The sequence below is a fragment of the Marmota marmota genome, unplaced genomic scaffold, assembly GCF_001458135.2.
Source record: "Marmota marmota marmota unplaced genomic scaffold, marMar, whole genome shotgun sequence".
In the NCBI taxonomy this organism is placed as follows: Eukaryota; Metazoa; Chordata; class Mammalia; order Rodentia; family Sciuridae; genus Marmota; species Marmota marmota.
Window position 1 is genome coordinate 12,784,960 of NW_026000206.1, and position 22,179 is coordinate 12,807,138.

The 22,179-nt window shown below is 55.2% G+C and overlaps 1 protein-coding gene across 1 annotated transcript in view; it reads right to left on the minus strand.

The window, feature by feature from the left end:
- Window positions 1-22,179, minus strand: part of Cfap46 (cilia and flagella associated protein 46) — a 92,169-nt gene that overhangs the window by 10,228 nt on the left and 59,762 nt on the right. The window contains exons 35-48 of the mRNA XM_048791457.1: window positions 20,986-21,186; window positions 20,777-20,883; window positions 19,540-19,716; window positions 18,733-18,868; window positions 13,065-13,250; window positions 12,177-12,365; window positions 10,270-10,404; window positions 10,017-10,196; window positions 9,469-9,639; window positions 3,583-3,680; window positions 3,033-3,109; window positions 2,426-2,556; window positions 1,839-1,960; window positions 1,034-1,113 (exon numbers count right to left, since the gene is read on the minus strand). Of these exons, the coding sequence (XP_048647414.1) occupies window positions 1,034-1,113; window positions 1,839-1,960; window positions 2,426-2,556; window positions 3,033-3,109; window positions 3,583-3,680; window positions 9,469-9,639; window positions 10,017-10,196; window positions 10,270-10,404; window positions 12,177-12,365; window positions 13,065-13,250; window positions 18,733-18,868; window positions 19,540-19,716; window positions 20,777-20,883; window positions 20,986-21,186 (1,990 nt within the window). The remainder of the gene's footprint in view (window positions 1-1,033; window positions 1,114-1,838; window positions 1,961-2,425; window positions 2,557-3,032; window positions 3,110-3,582; window positions 3,681-9,468; window positions 9,640-10,016; window positions 10,197-10,269; window positions 10,405-12,176; window positions 12,366-13,064; window positions 13,251-18,732; window positions 18,869-19,539; window positions 19,717-20,776; window positions 20,884-20,985; window positions 21,187-22,179) is intronic.

Genomic DNA, 22,179 nt, shown 5'->3' on the forward strand with positions numbered 1-22,179 from the left:
GGGGGGGGGGGAGCAGGGAGCCTGGCTCCCTGCCTCGGGATTTCCACCCAGACGGATCCTTTAGAGGGTCCTTGGTAGAAGGGCAACATTACTCTGCTGACCCTGCAGCTTCTCCAGGTGACCAGAGACGGGGCCCCAGCTGGAATCCTGAAAAATGCTGAAATCCTGCCATTGGCTGTTTTCATTTAAAAAACCAAAAAAAGAGTGCCTGGGACAGAGCATGACCCTCCCTCCTGATGCCAGGAGCCAGGCAGAGGCTCAGCTCTCGGTGGCCCCTGGAGTGGAGCTCTGTTGCCAGCCAGGAGTGCGGGGGACTCCCGACCACTGCTGGAGACCCAGACCTCCCTCCCCAGGTGTGGGGTCCGCAGTCCGCAGCTCGCAGGACACTGGGTCCTGTGGCACTTCTGGGAACCAGAGTGGTTTTCTGGCAGTGTCAGTGACCACCCCTGTCCTTGCTCAAGGATTCTTTGTGGGTGACAGAAAAGCAGACAATGACATCTGCTGGGACAGGGTTGTGAGCACAGCCAGATGTTCCCCAGGTTGAGGAACAAGAAGTGGGCCTGTGGGAAACAGGGGCAGGCCTGGGAGCCCCCAGTGGCCAGGCCGGGCAAGGTGAGGGTGGAGGGGCCTCTCCTGTGAGCTCTCTAGGGTGGGGTTGGCAGCACTCTCCTCCTGTCCCTCCCTGGCCTTCCCCGCCCCACAGGGCCTATGGTCCATGCCCGTTGCTCTGGGCACCTCATGCACAAGGGTGGGGTGCACCAGGGTGGGGCGCCCCTCTCAGTGTGCTTGACAGCGGCTGTGCACAGAGCCTCCAGGGCCTCCCCACTCAGCCTGGCACCCAGGGCCCCGGGGGGCCTCAAGTTGAGGCCAGCAGATCTGTGTGGGGCTCCTGGTCCACCTCAGCTTTCCCCGGCAGGAGGGTGAGTCCCAGCCCACCTCCCCCCTTCCCCGCACCACAAGCTCCCATGGCCTGCCCGGTCTCCCCTGGCACCCCAGCTCCCCAGGGTGCCGGGGCCTGCACCACTCCACACACCTTGTACAACAGACGTTCTCCGCTCTTTCTCTTTGCCCTTTGACTTTCCTGGGTCAGTCACAACCACAGGCATCTGTGTTCTGAAAGCCAAAGCTACGCATTGAGGCTTAAAAACCAGATGACACCACACGCAGAATAGAAGAAGTGCCCCTCCGGCCTGTGTCTTGACAAGGCCGTGAGAGCAGAGGCTTTGTCACTGTGAGGGGGGGCGGGGGGTGGTCTTCCTGGGCCAGGGCTGGGCTGGCTTCACGAAGTGTGAGCAGAGAAGGGCTCAGAGGGATCTCTGTTCTGCTGGCAGAGTGCCCATCCCCCAAACCCCCTGATTTCCTCCCAGATTAGATCTGAGGGGCCAGACCTGGACCCCGGGCCAGCTCCTTCTCCCTGCCACGTCCAGCCTGGGGCTCACAGGCGTGGCAAGGCCCTCCTGCCACATGCCCAGTGCCTCTCTGGAGAAGGAGTCTGCACGGCTCCCCCTCTGCAGTGGCAGCGAGCTCTGCAGTGCCACGGCCTCAGACCTGAGTCTCCAGGGAAGCAAGATCCAAGGAGAGAAGCCCTTGGCCCCTGCTGCCCTCAGTGCCCCTGTTCGTGGGGTTCCGGCGAGTCCTGGGTGTTGGAGCTGGCTTCCAGGCGGCTGGGCTGGCCCTCGCATTCCCGCGCCCGCACCCTGCCTGGGCTCCCAGGAGGATGCACGGAGCCCCAGTCACACACTCCACACAGGGGAGGCCCCCATTCGACCTCGCCCAGCCCTGCCACCGCCCCAGGGAAGTGGCCGGACATGCTCAGCAGCCAAAGGCCACGCAGGCACCTGGACTCAGGGAGGCTGAGCAGGGGGAAGAGCGGCTTCAGATATTCCTCCATGAGCGCCAGCACGCCGCTGCTCCTCTGCTGGCTGCTGCCCGGCTCCTCAACGTGCGGGCTGTCTGATTCCTGCCTCAACCCAAACCACAGCCTGCCATCAGGAGGGCTGTCAGGGCCCCACCCCACCCAGGTCAGCCGAGAGGGAAGACCCACGGGAAAGGACCTGGCTCCTGTCCCTCCGGACACAGCCTGGTGGACGTGGGGCCCAGCTCAGGGCATGGGCAGACCCTGCCCTGTCACACACCCCACCTCTCCCAGGCCCCCAGAATTTCATTCTGAAGCCACTCTGACACCCTATTCCCCTCTGGTCTCTGTTTATACCAAGGAGGGGGCCACCTGTGGGGACAGGACGCTGTGAGATGACCCTGTGCACTGCAGAGCATAGTTGGGTGGGCCCCCTCCTCAAGGGTCTGACGTGGTCCAAGGATTCGAGAAAGAGCCCTCACCACAACCTGGGTGGATCGATCCTCACCCACCTGGGCTCTGGGCCCAGTGCCTGCCCGTCCCACCTGGTTCTCTGACCTGGGGCCTCACCATGCCTGTGTTCTGGGTGGTGTCCTCACTGAATATCTGATCCTGGATCTGCTCATAGAACTGCTGGGCACTGGCCAACAGGTCTGAGAGGGCAGCTGGATTCACAGTTACACGAATGACCTTGCAGTGGCCTGTGGAGACCCAGACACACCCATGGTCCCCATCCAGGGCTGAGCAGAGCCCCTGGGAGTGTGAGGAGGCAGGTTTGTAAAAGTACTTGGGAAGGACTCCCTGTGCAGGCACCCAGCCTAGTGCTGCTGTCCCCAGAGGGAGCTGCAGGACGGGTGGACCTTCCTCCTTGTGGAGTCGCCCGTCCTCCCGGGGCCACAGGAGGGGCAAGGTTGTGGTGCTCAAGGAAGAGGGGTCAACAGATGGTGGGAAGCTTCAGGTGCTGCAGGGAGAGCAGAGCAGGGTGGTGGAGCCCGTTCCTCCAGACCCCTGGAAACACCTGGGTGCCTCTTCCTCGCCCATTCTGGCCTGGCACAGCTGCCCCAGTGGGGCACCGGGCAGGCATTTACCTCCTGGAAGTGAGAGGCCTGCGGCCCAAGGTGTCTCAGCTGGCTTCCCACAGCCCACCTGCAGAGCACCTGTCCAAGCCCAGACTCACCACCCACTTCCTGCACCTTCCCCTTGGCTGAGGGCTGGTACTGGGGTCTCTCGTAGGCAGCGCCGTACAGACGGGTCCTGGGGCAGGATGTAGGGGTGCAGGTGAGTCCCCACAAGAGATGGGGTCAAGGCTTGTGGGTCCTGGGGAAGCCTGAAGGGGCCAGTTCTGCAACCACACACCCCGACAGGTGCCTTCCCATTGTGAGTGGCGGGCAGAGGCTGGGCCAAGGGCTGCCGTCAGACAGAGCAGGCACAGCGGCGTGGGGGACTTCTCAACCAGCAGTGCTGGTTCTCCTGCCACTGGGGACGCTCTGTGCAGACCAGCAAGAGCAGGCTGTCCAGCTGTCCAGCTCTCTGCCGCACTTCCACAGTGACCTCAGGTCCTCAAATCTAGGCCCACCCAGACCAGACACAAACACCCCGTGTGGGGATGGATCTCAGAGGTGGCCCCACCCCTCAGAGAAGGGGCCCATGTCCCTCTACTGCAAGTGGGCCGTCCCAGCTGGGTCCACACCTCCCCAGTGGACTTCTCCAAGGGAACAAGGCCTCACCTGTCTTGTGAATGATGCAGGAAGAGGACTCGGTAGGTGGGTGGAATCTCGTGCAGGAGATTGAAATGCTGCTCTGTTACACAGAGGTTCTGCCAGGCCTGTGTGATGGGAGGCAAGGATGCACTGAGGACCTGGGGCTGGCTTCCACGGCTTTCCCACAAGAAGCAACCATAGCGGTAGGCATCCTGCAGAGCACCGGTCCAGAAGTCCTTCCCATGAATGGGAGTGACTCGTGGCCACCACAAGGGGGCAGCAGGGAAAGCCATTGGCCAGTCAGAAATGTCCTATTCTGACCACTTGTTGAGTGAGCAACTGGATTTGTACAGAAACCCAAACAATACAATGGAGCACCTGGCCAGTCCTCCTCAAGTCCCTGTCCCCCGTCCTGCCTCCTGCACCACATAAGTGCATGCACATGCAGACTCACACACAGTTGTCCCTGTGGCCCTGAAGGAGGCCTTCCCTTGCCCAGCCCTTGGGGTGCTCTGTGGGGCCCTGGACTGTGGTCAGGGGTGGCTTCTGCCATTGTGCCCAGGCCTTTACACCTGTGTACTGTGGGCCTTGGGCACTGAGGTCCTGAGTGACAGAGACTCTGCACCCTGGCTTCTCCCTATAGTGACAGACGGCTGCACACCTGGGCTAGGGGGTCTGGGCGGCCTGTGTCCTCTGTGTGAGCAGCCCTCCCTAGTCCAGCTGTGAATGCTTGCAGCTTCAGGTCCAAACTTTTCAACTATGCAACAGAAAACCCACCTGAAAAGCAAGGTGGCTCTTTCTCCATGGGCCGTGCCCACGGCAGGTGAACAGATGGTATGGCTGGCCTCACTGGCCGGCCCTTCCCCAGGGTTTCTGAGCAACTTCTGATGGCCCAGGCTGGCCCCTCTGCCCAGTGGCTCATGTCCAGCTCCATGCAGGTGGCTCCTCTTTGCTGCCACATCTCTGATCCACTGCCGTGAATGTGGCCATGAAGAGCCCTCCAGCATGTGTTCTCCGGAGCACAGTGAAGCATTTCTGTTGGGCCCAGAACCCAGCAGAACTGCTGGGAACTGCCGGATCTGCCTGTTCTCCAGCGGGATTATGGTACCACCTTCAGCCAGGCTGACCAAGAGTCACCGTAAGAGGCCAGCCCCCATTTTTTTTTTTTAATATTTATTTTTTAGTTGTAGTTGGACACATGCCTTTATTTTAGTTATTTATTTTTATGTGGTGCTGAGAATCGAACCCAGGGCCTCGCACATGCTAGGCGAGCACTCTACCACTGAGCCACAACCCCAGTCCCCAGCTCCCATTTTCTATTTAGCTATTCCAGTGGGTGTCTGTTGGTATCTGATGTGGTTTTAAATTTTGCATTTCCTTGAAGACTAATGAACTCAAATACATTAAAAATGTAACTGGGCCTGTGAGTACATTCTGTAAAACCCTAGTCTTGGCCTGAGTGTTTGTCTTGTTAAGGAGGGATGCCAGCCCTTCAGCGGCAGGACAGGACCTAGCCAGTGGTGTGCCCCGAGACCTCTGTGTCCCACTCCATGGCCCCGCGGAGCTTTTCCTTCAGTGCACACCATCAATCACTTCTCCCCTTCCGCCGTTAGTGCTTCTACCTCTCCCCACAAGGGAAGGAGTGTCACCTGCCCAGGAGCAGGACCTGGCACAGCGGCAGGCTCCCCACAGGGGGTGCCCAGGAGGGCAAGAGTGGCAGCTCTGTGGCTCACCTGTGAGGTATTTATAACACCAGGCCAACCAGGTTATTCTTGCTGACCAAAGCTCAGGGGAACAGAGATAGGGCAGCAGCTGAAGGAGAAACTGGCCTCCTTTGTCCACACAGAGGAAAGGTAGCTGAGTACCTGGAGCCTCCAGCCCAGGCACATGGACCTCTCTCCATTTGTTCCACTCGTCCTCATCTATGAACACGGGACCTCTCTCCACTTACTTCCTTGTTCTCCATTGACTTCCGCTTCACCAACCTCACACAAGGCACCCTCTCCATTGGCTCTGTTCTTCCTCGTCCATGGACACGGGACCTCTCTCCATCTCTCATTCTTCATTTCTCCTGAAGGGGTTTGCAGTTTCATTATCTAGGTTCTATGAGTGGTTTCCTACATGGTTCCCTACGTACTCACTTCTGCTTTTTTCTTTTTTTTTTTTGATGCCACTGAGAATGAGATGGTATAATTTACACAATTTCCATTCTTCACTTCACTTCACTTCACTACTGTTTGTAGCTGGCATATAAAAATACAAGGGATGTTTGCAGATTGATACCTGGTAGTCTTTAACAGAGTTGCTTACTTTTCATGGTGATTCTGATTGATAATCAGTCTCTTTATGACAGTTGAGGCTCATAATCATGTTGACCATGGGTTCTATTATTTGATCTTCTGTCTGAATATTTTCTATTTTTCTGGAGCATTACATATTTTTTTTCAGAATCATTTTTATTTTGGGGTGATGTGGTGCACAGTCCTTTGCTACCTTTTTGGTGTCCTGTCTTTATGTTGCAAGCATTGGAATTTCGTCTTTTCTCTCCTTTTCCTTTGATGGGTCTCTGTGTTTACTAGTCTTGCTGCCCTCCTCTGGGGGCGAGCTTTGCAGGTGTTGGTTTTCTCTGCTCCACAGGTGTTTCCTGCATCCAGTTTGCTGTCAGCTTCATCTGCTCCCTTCATGCTCTGTTGATGTGGCTGCTGGCTATTTGGCCTCTTGGGAAAGCTGAGTCTGTCTCTGGCCTCCTTCTCCTCTTCCAGGAGGCACCCTTCCTGGGAGCTCTGCTGGGGCCAAGTCTCTAGGTCTGCCCTTGGGCCATTTCACCCTCTGTTTTCTAAGCTCCGTGGGTCCCTTGCCGACGTGGGGGGTGATTCTGAGCGTGCTGTCTGACTTCAAGGCCACGGTGCTGTCCACAGGCCTCATCGACACTGAGTCTGATGGTTGTTTGGAAACTGTGCCGGGGATCCCAGTCTCCTGGGGTTGGTGAGGCTGTGTGGCCCGGTGCTGGTGGGTTTGGTGGACATTCTGCCCGCTCGGGCATCAGTGGGGCAGCAGGCTCTGGCTGTCCCTAGACCAAGGCCACCTGGGCCCTGCACAGCCTTGGCTTTCCCTCTACCTGACCCCCAGGGACTGAGACAGTCTGCAGTGTCCCACTAGACTGTGGGTTTGCCATGACTCCTTTTATTTCTGTCCATGTTTTGTGCATTTCAAAACCACAGTACTTGGTGGACGGTGACTCCTGGTTGGGCTGACCCCTGCACCATCAGGAGTGCCCCTCGTGCTAGTGATGCACTGTCCCAAGTCTGCTCGCTTTCATCTGATCTGTCTTTTTGTGATTTATGTGTTTTTCACGTTTACTTTCAACATTTCTGGGTCCTTATATGTAAAGTGCCTATTTAAGTAACGTACAGATAGATTTTTTTTTTCTCTTTTCTTTTTTTTAAAAAAACCTCAGGGGGCTGGAGTTGTGGCTCAGTAGTAGCATGCTTGTCTTGCACGCGTGGGGCACTGGGTTCAATCCTCGGCACCCCATAAATAAATAAAATAATAAAATAAAGGTATTGTATCTGTCTACAACTAAAAAAAAAGGAAGCCCAGGACTGGGCCCAGGGCGTCTGCCACTGAGTGACAGCTTCAGTCCTTATTATTTTGAGACAGGGTCTTGCCAAGTTGCCCAGGCTGTCCCTGAGCTCCAAAGCTCCTGGCTCAGCCTCCCTAGGAGCTGGGCTGCCAGGTGTGGAGCACTGTGCCTGGCCTTTGTTTTTCTTTTATCCAGTCTGACTATCTTGTCTTGGAGGTGGAGTGTCTAGTCAATTTATATTGTAATTACCCATATATTGCTTTTTCCCTGCTACTGAACTCTCCTTTTTTTTTGCCATCTTGTGGACAACGGTTGTATTGTACTGACCTGGCCACACATGTGTCAGTGCCACCCTTGGGGTGTAACAGTCATCTCTGTGGCTGTGCGGCCTCTTCCCCCGGGGTGGCTGGATCTTAAACGGTCTGCCCTTCTGGGACTGTGCAGCCTCCCCCTGTGGCTGCAGCACTTCGCCCTGGCCCCATCTCCATCCCCTCTTGCCGATTTCTGCTTCTGTCTGGGGTATTCCTCCCTGCCTGAGCCCCCTTTCAGCTTTTCTTTTGTTTTATTGTCCAATTGCATTTTTATTAAAAGGATCTGAACAATGCCCTTATTTGCCTAATGCCCTTATTTTGAGCCTTCGAATCGGGGACTGGCCGCTCTTCTTCAGCTGTGGAGGCGTGCAGGTCTCTCTGGCTGCCTGAGGGCTGTCTCTGTGCTCTCTGCTCCCACGTGCCCAGGGTGATTTTCTGGTGTTGTCCAGTGGGGGGTTGGTTGGGGTTCGGAAGCCCACGCTCCCCAGCGTTAGAGGCTCTTGGCTTCCAGCCTGTGCACCCTGTGCTCTCGTGACGACGCAGCGAGAGCATGTGCTGGGCCCTCTGGAGGTCCATCGTTGCTGCCTCTGTCCCCAAGCCTCCTCTCCTGCTGGGCCTTCTCCTGTCTGTATTCCAGCCTCCAGTCCAAGCTGAGGCTGTCATACTGTTCCTGAAACCTGCACATCTGACTCTCGATCTTTGGTGGCCTCTATGGACGCTTGTGGGACCAGAGTGTCCTGGAGACGGCTGGAACCCATGGTCTCCCGTCAGTTTTCTGGGTCACTGCCTTCCGGAAGCTTTGAGGTGGACTCCAGTAAGCCCTGGACACTGCTGGGTCCCCCAGCTGGTGTCTCGTGACCCCGTGGGACCCACAGCCTGGTTTTCCACCCCCGGGGCTGTGCTGATGTACTCTTTGTTGAGTCCGTCCTAGCCAGCGACCTGGGACTGGGGATGGACGCTTGGCTCACTTTCTGTTGTCATTTCAGCTTACTACTTCTCACTACTGCCGCAGCTGGGACTATGCACTGGCTCTGTGGCGGTGGCCATGGCCTTACCTTGGACGGAGCCCTCCTCCGCCCTGTCCCAGGTCTGTGCTCTTCCGTGCTCTGGCCCCAGGCTCCACACTGTGGATGCCATGACCTTGTCCCGGCCTTCCCCACGAGGTCAGCACTGCCCTATCCCCAGTCCCAGGGCCCGGCTGGCAGCAGCAGCAGCTTGGGGCCCGCCCCCGGCTGGTGTGTGCTGGCGTCCCGCAGCGCTCACTCAGGTCCAGCCTCCTTGCTCTGAGGACTGGGCCAGCCTCAGACCTCCAGCCTCTGTTCCCATCTCCCTCCTGGATCCAGGAGACTGGGTTTCCGTTTTGGGCTGAAGGCGCTGGTTCTTGGAGGGATGATTTGCTCCTATTGGTAACACCTGGAGACGTGGTCACAGTAGGGATAGGAGTGGAAATGCCCTTGTCCTTATGGGGGGCAGGGATGCTGCCCAATATCCTCCAGTGAACAGGAGGCTCCCCTGACCCCATCAGCAGAGAAATCTAGCCCCAAGTCTCCTAAGAAGCGTGGACGGAGGCACCTGGAAGCAGTCAGTAGGAAGAGGGCAGGAGGACCTGGCCAGGTGCTCCCGCCTGGTGGGTGTCCAGGAGGGTGGAAGTTCACCTTTTCCCTCTCAATGCTTGGATTAAGCTGCCGGTGTGAGTAAAAGAAAGGCAGCTGCTGCCCGCTCTGGAGCCCCTCAGCACACTGTGGCCACAGGGTTCTGAGCAAGCAGGGCTCCCGCAGACCCCGGGCGGAGCACCCTCATCAAAACCCTCCCCACCCTAGCACGCGCAGCCGCCTACAGAGTGAGGGGTCACCATCCCACAAGGCCAGAAGGCCACGAGGCTCAGAGAGGTAGAGAGGCCTCCCAGAGCCACACGGCCCGAAGCCAGTAGCAGAACCTGGGCATGAGCCTGCATGACATAAAGCTGCCCTCTGGGCACTGGGGCAGACGGGAGGGGGTCTGCAGGGTGCAGGAGATCACCTTGGAGATGGTGGCCAGCCTCTGCTCCACGCTGGCGAGCAGGCTGGTGGAAGTCTTGTCTTGTAGCTGTAGCTGGTGCCGGAGCTGCAGCAGGGCTGCCAGCTGGGAGCTGCTGGTGTTGGCGGCGGCTGTGGACAGGATGCCCCGCATGACCTCGGAGGCTGTGCAGCTCTGGAACAGATCAGCCAGGTGCTGTGGGGGTGAGGCTCACTGGGCTGGACGGAGGGCAGTCAGACTGGGTGGCACACTCCCCCGACAGCCACGCCTCTCCAGGCCATGCTCTATGGTCTCTGTGCTTGCCCACTGTGGGGACTGGGGGGGGGGGGAGCTCAGAGTGTGTTCACTTGAGCCCCAAGCACCTGTGGCTGGACTCTGCAGCTACAGGCCCCGCCTCCTTCCAGCCAATGGCTGTGGCCAGGCCCATTGGCCTGCGGCTCTTCTCTCTGATGGAGCCTATTCCCAGGATGACAGTCCCAGCCAGGAGGGCCCTGGGTGCTGGGGGACGCCTTCCATACTCTGAGCTGCAGACACACAGGGCAGAGCCCTACCTGAGACAGGGCCAGGAACTGGCAGGTGGCCACAGGGTCCAGGGTGCCGATGCATTCCACCATCTCTAGGCTGGCGGCAGCTGCGAGGCCCAGGAGGCCTCTGTCCAGGGCTACCTGCAGGCACTGCAGCAGCACCTCAGAGGTCTGGGCCAGGTACCTCTGGGCCAGCACCATCCTCCTCTGCAGGTAGAAAGGGCTCAGGCTCAGTGCTGTGCAGACAGAGGCCACTGGGGGGCAGCAGCAAGGCACATACCCTCAGACTCTCGCCCTTTTTGCAGTTCCCCTCGGGGGCTGCTCGGAAGGCTGGCAGGTCCCTGAGAAAGGCCTTGGCACTCTTGTTCTCTGCTTCTTGCTCTAGAGATCGGAGCCCGCTCAGCTTAGCGCCCACCTACAAAGCACACAGCAGGAGGCAGAGGGCACTGTGGATTCCTGCTGGGTCAGCAGGGGCCCCCAGGGTCACTGTAGGCCGTGGTCTGGCCTCCCACCGCCCAGAGCCTGCCTGCCCTTGTCCAAGCCTGGTTTAGTGGACTTGGGAAGGTTTTGGTCTGAGGGCCTGAGCTGATGGCCAGCTGCCACCAGGTGGGGAGGTGGCACCCAGGGAGCCCAAGCACCCTGGTCTTGGGACAGAGGCATCATGCTGGCGTGGCAGCATCAAGCTGAGGTGCCCACCTGTGCTCTGGGAGCTCAGTCTGGCCAGGAAGCAAACAGAAGGAAGGGAAGGGGACGGGCAGGTCAAGGGAGAGTGGCCGGAGAACTGGGGCTGATGGGGAGCCCTGGGTGTGTGGGGCCCAGGGTCACAGTCCTAGTGGGACACTGCAGACTGTCTCAGTCCCTGGGGGTCAGGTAGAGGGGAAAGCCGAGGCTGTGCAGGGCCCAGGTGGCCTTGGTCTAGGGACAGCCAGAGCCTGCTGCCCCACTGATGCCCGAGCGGGCAGAATGTCCACCAAACCCACCAGCACTGGGCCACACAGCCTCACCAACCCCAGGAGACTGGGATCCCCGGCACAGTTTCCAAACAACCATCAGACTCAGTGTCGATGAGGCCTGTGGACAGCACCGTGGCCTTGAAGTCAGACAGCACGCTCAGAATCACCCCCCACGTCGGCAAGGGACCCACGGAGCTTAGAAAACAGAGGGTGAAATGGCCCAAGGGCAGACCTAGAGACTTGGCCCCAGCAGAGCTCCCAGGAAGGGTGCCTCCTGGAAGAGGAGAAGGAGGCCAGAGACAGACTCAGCTTTCCCAAGAGGCCAAACAGCCAGGAGGAAGGATCAGGTAAGGCGAGACCGGGCCTGGGGTGGAGAGGTGTGTTTCATGGGGCCTTGTGGCCCCATGTGTGGGTTGATGCATCTCTGGGGACAGCCTCTGCTGGCCAGGGTGGTTAACACCATCAGAGGATGAGACGCCCACTCGGGCTCACACAGAGCACGTTCAGAGGCACCTGGGTAGGTATCATGAACACTGCTGAGTGAGGAGCCAAAGCTCCATCAGTTTACCCTTAGGATGCAGGACAAACGAGCTCGGGGATCACCCAGGCTCATGGTCTCCTGCCAGGATTTGCACTGGTGCTCAGCCTGGTGGACACAGCTGTGCTCTGGGCAGGAAGAGGTGTTCTACAGGAGCCAGTCAGCAGGGAAGCCCTGGCTTGTGCCCTGGGCTGCCATCCTGGAGGAGGAACCACCTCTGTGTGGGCTCTTGGGAGGGTACCTGGTGCATTCAGGGCCGTCACTGGGGTCCTCAGTGTGCAGGCTGTTCCCACCAAAGTACCAGCCCGGGGAAGCAGCCCTGCCCTGGGGAGTAGACCAGCCCCACTACCCCAGGGATCAGCCCTGCCCTGGGGAGCAGCCTCTCCCGGGCCCTGGGGGGGTTGAAGTGAAAGGTCCTCACAGCTCTTCTCGGAGGTGCCTGGGCCCACTGGCGCAATGGGCGCTGAGCTTTGGTTTGGCTCCCTGGGTGGTGCATGTGGGTAGAGGGCAGGGGCACTGGCCTGTGGCCTACACTGTAACTGTTACGGTGGCCAGAGGGGTGTGTGTGGGTGCTTCTGAAGCTCCCAGGGGCCTGTGTGTCACCAGACTGAGGTGGGGAGACACCAGGGCAGACCCTTCCATCATCTCACCCCCAGGTCTACTGCAGAGCCTGGACTGGGAAGCGGGATCACCTACCGAGAAGCCGTCTTCCCAGCAGAAGTAGGGACGAAGAGGGTCTGCCTGCATGGCCAGCAGGTGCAGGGCCCTCCCGGCCAGGCCCAGGAGCCGGGCACGGATCTCCACGCAGCCTGCGCTCAGTGGCTGCAGGCTCTCCAGCTGTGCCAGCACCGAGTGTGCCAGGGTGCGCTTCAGCATGAACCATTGCTTCAGGGGGAGGAGAGGCTTTGTCAGGGGGCCTCTCTGCGGCCGTCTACCTGCCCACCACACGGCGCAGCCCACCAGCCCTTAACAGGCCCTGGGAGGTGGGGTGGGGGTCTCCGGGGCTTAGGTGTGGGAAGGCCAAACAGTGTTCTTATATAAGCTTGACTGGCAGCTCACTGGAACATCAAGTTCAATTTCAGGGCTGTCTTTGGTTCATTTGTCTTTATGTCAAATTGGTTTGATTCCTATTTCATGATATCTAAGCAAAGGTAAAAAGGAAGGCTTCATATTTCCTTCCAAATATCTTGCAGATTCGATTCATTTTTCGCTTTTGCTTTTGCGGTGCTGGGGCTGCAACGGAGGCCTGAACCCCTGAGCCACACCCCAGCCTGCCGCTGGGCCTTTTTAAGTGCAGTGTGGCCCTCCACTGTCCCTCTGCAGCCCGCTGGCCACTCAGCTGGAGCCCGGCGCTATCACACCATTAGTCTCCAGACCTGGGGGACAACCCTGAGGTGGCACAGGGAGCACCTTGTCTACTTAGCCAGGTGGGCCCTCAAGTGACCAGGTGGCTGCTCTCCTCCCCATGCTGGGAGCTCACAGCTGTGCAGGGCTGGCTGGGGTCCCCACTAGAGCCAAGGGAGCCCTAGGTGTGACTAGATGGAGGCAGCCCCTGAGGGGATGTGTGCGGGGCTGCGTGGTCACCAGGCCGCTGGACGTGTAGTCGCTGGTGCTCTGCAGGTAGGTCTCCAGCAGCTTCTCCAGGGCCCGTGGCTCCAGCTGCTCCAGCCCCTCCTCCCACATAAGCTGCAGCAGGTCCAGGGACCCCTCCGCCAGGCTGAGCTTGTGGCGGGCCAGCTTCCTCATCAGAGGGGTGTTGGTGTTCTGCAGCTGACAGAGCCAGGCGGGCGTCAGGGCACTGGGCACTTTCCGTGCACCCAAGCCCACGCTTCAACAGTGCTAAGGGGCAGAACGAAGCTGTGAGCATCTCAAGTGTGACATGCACCCTCAAACCACCACCACCGAGGCCACAAAGGTGCCCTTCCATGTCCCTGGCCCTGGCCACTCCACATGCCACTGCCTCCGGAGCCTCCCTCCTAGGCAACCACTGGGGCTTTCAGTGAGCTGCCTGTGCCCCATCCAGTGTGAGGGGACCACAGGGCTTCACCCTCTGGCCCATCTTGGTGCGGCTGTTCTAGGTCTCTCCATGCTGTGGCCGCATGCTTATTACTTTCCGAGTCACTTGACCCCACTGTGTGGGCTACTAGAACCCAGGTGCCCTGAGCACGGCACACCAGTGTTCCTCTGGATGGAGGGCAAGCCTGGGGTGGGGTGCCAGGCCACCCCGCAGCCCAAGTTTCACTCCTCTCAGGACTTCCAAGGGCCTTCCAAAGCACTCCTACAGCTCCCATTCTCACGGCCTGAGGGCTCCAGCCTCCCCACACTCCTGCCACCACTGGGGTAGTCAGCTTTGAAACGCCACCATCCTCACAGGTGCAGGGGCTCTCACCATGATGACCTGATGACTGATGATGCTTGTCTTCCATGAGCTTATTCATCATCTATACAGTCCCTTAGAGGAGATGTCTAAATTGTTCAAATATCTCCCTTTTTTTGTGATGCTGGGGTTTGAACCCAGGGCCTTGTGCCTGAGAGGCAAGCACTTTACCATCTGAGCTATATCCCCAGCCCTATTTTCACTTGTTTTTGATTGGGCTACATGTTTTCTTAATTAGCTTTTGAAAGTTCTTCATATATTCTGGATATGCTTTGCAAATATTCCACTCCTGCCCCATCTGTGGCTTCTCTTTTCATCATTCTCTTAACAGTATCTTTTGAAGAAAAGTCCAGTTTTTCAATTTATTCTTTTATGAATCATGCTTTGGGTGTCAAATAAAAGAAATCTTCAATCAGGTGTGGCAGTGCACACTTGTAATCCTAGGACCTCAGGAGGCTGAGACTGGAGGATCACAAATTTGAGGCTGGCAACTTAGGGAAACCCTCAGCAACTTAGTGAGAACCTGTCCCAAAATTTAAAAAAAAAAAAAAAAAAAAAATATATATATATATATATATATGTGTGTGTGTGTGTGTGTGTGTGTGTGTGTGTGTGTGTGTGTGTGACTGGGGTTGTGATTGAGTGGTTAAAGTGCATCTAGGTTCAATACCTAGTATCCCCCCCAAAAAAGTGTGCCAAATCTGAGGCCACAGAGGTGTTTTCTGTGTTCTTCTAGATGTTTTATAACTTTAGGTCTTCTGCCTAGGACCACAAGCCATTTTGAGCTGACTTTTACATGCAGTATGAGGTAGGACTTGGACTTCCTCTTTCTGGACATATGCTTCCAGTTATTCTAGCACCATTTAAACAGTGTCCTTCCTGCTGTGGACAGCTTGGGCTCCTCTGTTGGGAGCCAGTCCCTGATGTATGTGTGTGCCTGCTTCTGGGCTGCGCCAGATTGATCTGTTGGCCTGCTCTTACTCTAAAAATATACTCTCAATTCCTGTAACTCTATAACAGGACTTAAAATCAAGTAGCATTAGATGTCTAATACTGTTCTTTTCCAAAGTTGTGTTGGCTGTGTAAGGCCTTTTGCATTCCCATATGAAATTTAATTTCATTCTATTTCTATTAAAAATCCTGCAGATAATGTAGGGAGAATTGACATCCTAACAATTAACTGTTCTGATCCATGAACCATATGGTTCTTCATTCACTTAGGTCTTTTAATTTTTCTCAACAATGCTTTGTAGTTCTTACGGTACAAATTTTCACATTTTGGGGGTAAAATTTCATTTTTTAATGCTACCATAAATGATACTATTTTTGAATTTTTACTATCTGATTGATAGTTCCTAGTTCACAGAAATATACGATTGATTTTTGCATATTGTTCTTCTGTCTTGTGACCTGATTAAACTCATTGGTTAGCTTTAACTTAATTTGCTTATGAGCTTTAATTTAGCTTTACTAGTAGCTTTAATGTTTAATCAGTACATTGCAAATAATTTTCTATACCATCATGTTACTGTCAAGCTTCTTCCTACCCAAGCTGGATCCTTTTACTGTCTTTTTCTTGACTTATTGCATTGGCTAGAATTTCCTAAATAATGTTGGATAAAAGTGGTACAAAGATACTTCCTTGCATTCGTCCTAATTAAAAGAAGGAAACATTCAGTCTTGTCAATAAGGATGACTTTAGCTATAGTTTGTTAATAGATACCTTTCCTTGGGTTGAGGAAATGTCCCTCTTCTGTATATGGATTTTTGTGTGTATGTGTGTTGTGGGGGTACCTTGGATTGAACTCAGGGGCACTTGACCACTGAGCCACATCCCCAGCCCAAGTTTGTATTTTATTTAGAGTCTTACTGAGCTGCTTAGTGCCTCGCTTTTCTTAAGGCTGGCTTTGAACTCGCCATCCTCCTGCCTCAGCCTCCTGAGCTGCTGGGATTACGGGCGTGCTCCACAGCGCCTGGCTTTGTCAAACAATATTCCTGCATCATATGGTTTTTATTTATTGGGTCAAAAAATATGCTGAACCACATTTTTTAAATGTAAAATTATTCCTGAGATAACCCTAACTTGGTTATGATGTATTACCTTTTTTATATGTTGTTGGATTTAATTTTCTAGATTTTTGTTTAGGATTTTTTGTACTTTTATTCATGAGAAATATCGATTTTGTTGTTGTTGTTGTTGTTGTTGTTTGCAATGTCTTTGTCCTATTTTGGAATCAGGGCAATAGTAGACTCATAGAAAAGTTGGGATATATGCCCTCTTTTTCTACTTTCTGGAAGGATCTGTGCAGAGCTGGTATTATTTTTCTTGCATATTTGGTAGAATTCATCGTAAAGTCACCTGAGCCTGGCTTCTCCTCTGTGAGAGTACTCCCAATCCAGAGTAGATTCCTGGGCACAGAGCTGTAAGTCACCTCTTTCCTCCAGGGACTTGGTGGGTCATGCTTTAAAGGAGTCTGCTCACCTGAGTTGCAAGTTCATGACGTTCCCTTTCTATGCTTTCACTCTCTGTGGAGTCTGTGGCAACGTTGCCTCCTTTTTGATATTAGCTACATATGTCCTTTCTTTTTTGTCTGATCAAGTTTGACTAGAAGGTATTAACTTATTGGTCCTTCAAAGAACCAGCTTTGGCTTTGTAGGCTTCCTCTTTTCTGATTTCTAATTCACTGATTTCCACTCTGACCTTTTAATTTCTATTCTTCTACTCATTTGGGTTTAGTTTGCTCTTTACTTTTTAAGGTGGAGAGTGGACTGAGATCTGATCTTTTTTCTTTTTTCAGGTGCTTACTGCTGCAAACCCCAGGTCCCTGCCCAGGACTGCGCCAGAAACATCTTTGCAATGATGGACATTTTTTCCTTGAATTCAAACACTTTCCCTTTTGATTTCTTCTGTGGCCCATAGCTGTGTGAGTGTATGCTTTTAAATTTCTGACTATTTGGGGCTTCCCACATATATAGCTTTTGATTTTTTGAATTGAGGTAAAAAGTATCTGACATAAAATCAACCATTTTAAAGTGTAGAATCAGGGGCAACCACACGGTGCAAGCTTCAGCTCTTGTTGCTGAACATGTTCATCCCTCCTGGGAAAGGCCTTGTCTACCAGGTCAGCCTTCACCTTCCTCACTGCACCCCCACACACCCCCTAGTCTGCTTCCAGTATCTGTGGATCCATCCATTTCAATTTTAACTCCATTATGGTGCCAGTGCATGCTTTGTCTGACTTAAATCCTTTGACTTCATTAAGACTTGTTTTATGGTACAGAATACAGTCTGTGTTGAAGGTTCTTTGGGCACATGAGAGAAGGTCATCCACTGTCGTTGGGTGGGACACTTTATAAAAAGCTATCAGAGCCTATTGACTGCCTGGTTCAGATCCTCCAGTCCTTTGCTCATTTTCTTCCTACTCATTCCACTAATAATTGAGAGGAAATTGAAAATTTTCACCATAATTGTAGATTTGTCTCTGTCTTCATTATAATTTTAAAAAATCAGGTTTTACTTAATCTTTTTAGAAAATCAGCCACTTTGGAAAGTAGTATGGAGATTCCTCAAAAAATTTGGAATGGAACTCGCATATGACCCAGCTATCCTATCCCCCTCCTTGGTATTTATCCAAAAGAGTCACTATAGTGACACTACATTCTCACGTTTATTCAGTGCCGTCCACAATCACCAAGTTAGGGAACCTCAGTGCCCACCTCCATGGGCTAATAAAATGTGGTGCATATACACAGTGGAATTCTATCAGCTAAATAGAAGAATGAAATCATGGCATTTGCTGGCAAATGGATGGAACTCAGCAGATCCGAAAAGTTGAGAGTCAAATGTGAAAGCTAGAGAAAAGGAATTTAAATAAAAGGAGGAGGAATCTCGTGAAAACAGGAGGAGGAAGAGTGGAGTAGGGAGTGGGGGTTGAGGGGGGAGACAGGAGGGACAGCAGGAGGCCACTGGCCCAATGAGGCTGTGTGTGGACATGTGGACACATCACAGTGGATGCCCTTTATGCCTAACCCTAATGCACCAATTTAGGAACCATAAATAAAGGGAAGGAAGACCAGAGAGCAGAGGGGGACAGGTAGGAGGAGGGGAAGGGGAAGTGCTGGGGACCCTGGAGTAGGTCACCTTTGGTGTGTTCCTGCCAGGCACACAAGTGTCTGGAGAGCCAGGTCCTCCTGCCTAGTCTCGTGCAGGGCAGGGGAGCAGCTTCCCCGGACCCACTTATCTGACCAGTTGTGGCCACCCCACTTTTCCTGGGTCAGTGCTGGCTTGAGATACTTCCCACCCTCTCTGTCCTTGGGTCCATGTGCTTTCTGGCAGGTGTGCAGTGGTTTTGCTTCCTTACATGACCTGGCCACTGCTCAGGGCACGCCCTCTCTGCCCTCGCCCAGTACCCCAGGCTGCTGCCGTTTCTCAGGGGGCTGCAGAGAGCAGGCACTGCTTCTGCCCTGTTCCTACAATCCTCCAGGCCGCTCTGCCCAAGCTTGAGCAACTGTGCTGACCAGGCTCAGCTGCACATGCTGGGCACCTGACCACCTAGGTGCAGCACTCTCCTTCCTTGGGCTCCATCCCACAGGGTCTGGTTGCCTGCTTCTCAGCTCTCAGCTCTGCCACCTGGACTTGGGTAGCCGTCCCCACTGGGGCTTCCTGCCATGGCTGTGGCAGGCTTGGACTCTGGCTCAGGGCTGTGGTTTGCCGTGTTAATGCTCAGCGTTCTGGCAGTGCAGGCCTCATGGGTTCTGTCTGTGTTCTGGTTGTGTAATGAGAGTGTGAACCTGGTCATGGCTGCTCCTCACACAGAAGCATAGGGCAGCGAGCATGCAGATGGCCGGCGGTGCTCACAGAGCCCGGCCACTCACCTCTTGAAGGGCCAGCAAACCTCGGATCCTATGAAACAGCTCTTCCTCTGCAGCCACGGCTTTCTGGATCAGGTCGTGCGCTTCCAAGTAATGTGTGACTTTTTGTTCTCTATCTGTCTCATTTTGGGCACAAAACCTTTACAAGACATGAAGGTGGAATTAGGAACAGACAGGTTACACGTGCAGCTCTGGTACCCACGAGTGTGGAGTGCTCCATCTCTGCGTCGGCACCGGGGGCACTGTAATGACACACTTCCATGTGAAGCGTCCTCAGAATCTTTCAAAGCTAAGGTGAGCTGCTGGAATGATGTGGCCTGCGGTCTGACCCTCTGCCTACAAACCAGGGGTCTGCCCAGGAGACGTCTGGGGAGCATCCCACAGCACCAGGAAAGGTGATCAGTTGTCCCCCACAGCACCTGCACAGCACTTGCATGGGGTGGACACGAGGGCATCCAAGGCTGGTGGAGCATCCACCCAGGCCTTGCTGGAGGAGTGGGTCCTGCCCTGGGAACGGGGTGTGAACACACTGGAGTCTGTGGAGGTGTGCATGTCTGCAGGGTGCCCCACCTGGGTGGGACAGGAGCAGGAGGAGAGCAAAGTGTGACTCCAGACAGGTGGGCCAGGGCAGGGGGAGGAGCTGCCCAGCACCCCATGGGACTGCAGGGAGAGGGACAGGGATGAATGAGGGCTCAGGAGGGAGGCAGTGGATATCCTCCATGAAGAGGCAAAGGCTGTGGCTGGGCCTGCTGTGGGCAGCAAGGCCCTGGGGTGCTCCACCACAGGTGGAATTGGGAACAAGGCCCTCACCTCCTTATCTTTGCACGCTGTAGCTTTATATTGACACAATTCTCCTCATAGCCACACTTAATAAAGTCTTCTTCAATTTTCAGCAGTTGATCATCCATCTCCTTGAACAAAACCCAGCAGTCAGGAAGTTTGCTGTGCTCTGAGTTCTGGGTGATTTGGATCTGAAGGTTCATGATCCTGCAGGGACAGAGGGGGCTCATGCATCTGCAGGGACAGAGGGGGCTCACGATCCTACAGGAACAGAGGAGGCTCATGCTCCTGTGGGGACAGAAGGAGCTCATGCTCCTGTGGGTACAGAGGGGGCTCATGCACCTGTGGGGACAGAGCGGGTTCATGGCATCTGCAGGGAGAGAGGGGGCTCATGCTCCTACAGGGTCAGAGGGGGCTCATGATCCTGCGGGGATAGAGGGGGATCATGCTCCTGAGAGGACAAAGGGGGCTCATGCATGTGTGGGTACAAAGGGGGTTCATGCTTCTGAGGGGACAGAGGGGGCTCATGCTCCTGTGGGGACATAGTTCTGTCCAGGTATTTGGCTTTGAGGTTTCTGTCTAGAATCAAAAGCCCAGGACCGTGGAGATGCTCTCACTCTCCAGTGTCTGCACAGGGAGACTTGGTCAAACACCTTCAGCCTTTCTCACACACTGCAAGTCATGCAGTCCCATTCCTGGGTCAGACACAATGAAGTGAGACTAACAGTCCTGCTTCAGACATGATATCTATTTGGCAACTAAAAACATGTCCCTAAGTCACTTAGAAGTTAACAGAACACCATTGCCAAAGGTCTCAGACTAGACTGAAGGGACACTGCCAGTGGGACTCAGGTGCATGCACAGGACAGCTGCGGGCGGCTCCTTCTGCTGCAGTGAGCACTGCACGGAGAGCAAGCAGAAGCAGATAAAACCAAGAGCATCCACACTGCTGTGGTCCGTGAGTCAGAAGCCGCGGCTTCTCACAGAGACCCAGTAAGTGGAGCCCATGATTCTGCTCAGAGACAGAGGGAGGCTCCAGTCGCCCACCACCACTGGCTGAGCCTGAGAGAGGCTTCTGGGGCAGGGAGAAGCCCACGCCCAAGCTGGAGGGAGCACCCCTGCGTACTCTGCCCACAGCACCTCCCCAAGCCAGGCTGCGGCCCTGAGCAAGCAGAACCCAGGGACCTTGAGATCCTGGAGAGTGTAGAAAGGGATTGTGGCCCAGGCAGGAAGGGAGCCAGTGGCCTCGTGGGAGCTGGCATTCTACCTGGCTTCCAGGTCCATGGTGAAGCACTTCAGTGTGTGCACTCGGTTAGGCCTGTCTTTCTGGAGGTTGCTGAAGGCATCTATGAGCTTCTTATATAGTCGGCAAGCCTGGGGACAAGCAGCCATGGTGTCACTGTGCTGCTCAGCAGGGCCAGGGACCGAGCCGCCCCTCGCCGGGCACCAAGGCTGCTGCACCCTGCATCTTCTCACCGCAGCTTCTCTCCCATTGTCTTCTGAGGACAAGACGGCGTCGGCCAGAGTCAGGGTCAAATTGTACCAAAACTCCTCACATCCGCCCAGGCACTGGGCCTTCTCGATCATCCTCTTAGCTTGTCCATGGTTCTTCTCCTGGTGGGCCAGCTGGGCCAGGAGTAACAGGCACTGTGATTCTGCACAAGGATCATTGAGCTCCTAAGGACACAGACGTATGGAGAGAGGAGAAAGTGTGGGTGGGCTTGGGTGGCCCTGGGACTTCTCTGGCAGCTGGAGATGAGGCCCTACCTTTGCCCTTGGAGTAGGACCTCTGTATGTGTTAAAACCTAGCTCAAGGGCTTGGGGACTGTCACAGCCCTGCAAAGCTGAGGACCAAATCCTGTTCCCTGAAGTGCTTTCCAGAGTGACTCCTGCCTGCCAACAGAGGTGGTCACTACCTGGCCTGGTTGCCTCCCAGCCTGGACAAGAGCCCATGGAGAGCTGCAGGTGCCTCTCCTGCAGGACTTCGTCCGTCTGCTGTGGGTTCCCCGCTGAGGATCATTGTCCTGCTGCCCTGAGGTCTGGAGCCTTCTCGTGGAGGTGCTTTGGGCCTGCTTCCCACGCATGCCTACCTCTTGCTCTAGCATCACTTAGTTTGGGTACCTGATGGATACCACCTGGCCCCCGAGGCTCAGATGTGAGTGTGGACCAGAGGGGCTCTCGGAGAGGAGGTGTGTAGGGTGCTATCTGGGCAGAGAATGCCAGCTCCCTGAGACTCCTGGGCAGCTGCTGGACCCTGCCTGACCCTCCTCTTTTCAGGTTCCTGCTTGGGGAGAGGGCTCTGAGTTTAGGCCTGGACATTCCTCAGTGTCCAGAAAGGCTCAGGCAGCTCAGAGGCCAGCCTTGCCCTCACTGCCCCGTGGGCCTGCCGACCGCCTGGTAAATGCCAGAAAGGAGGGAGATTTATGGTAAGAACAGGAGGGAGAATCCAGTGGGGACAGCACCTGGACATCAGCACCCCTTCAGCAGAGCAGGAAGGCTGCGTCCCCTGGTGCTGGGCAGCACTTTCTGAGAAGTGTGAAGTCCTGTGCAGCTTGGAGGAGACAGGAGCTGCACACACCTGTCCTCTGACACCCCCCACCTGTTCCCCGCCTGACACCCTCCACCTGTCCCCTGCCTGACACCCCCACCTGTCCCCTGACAACCCCCACC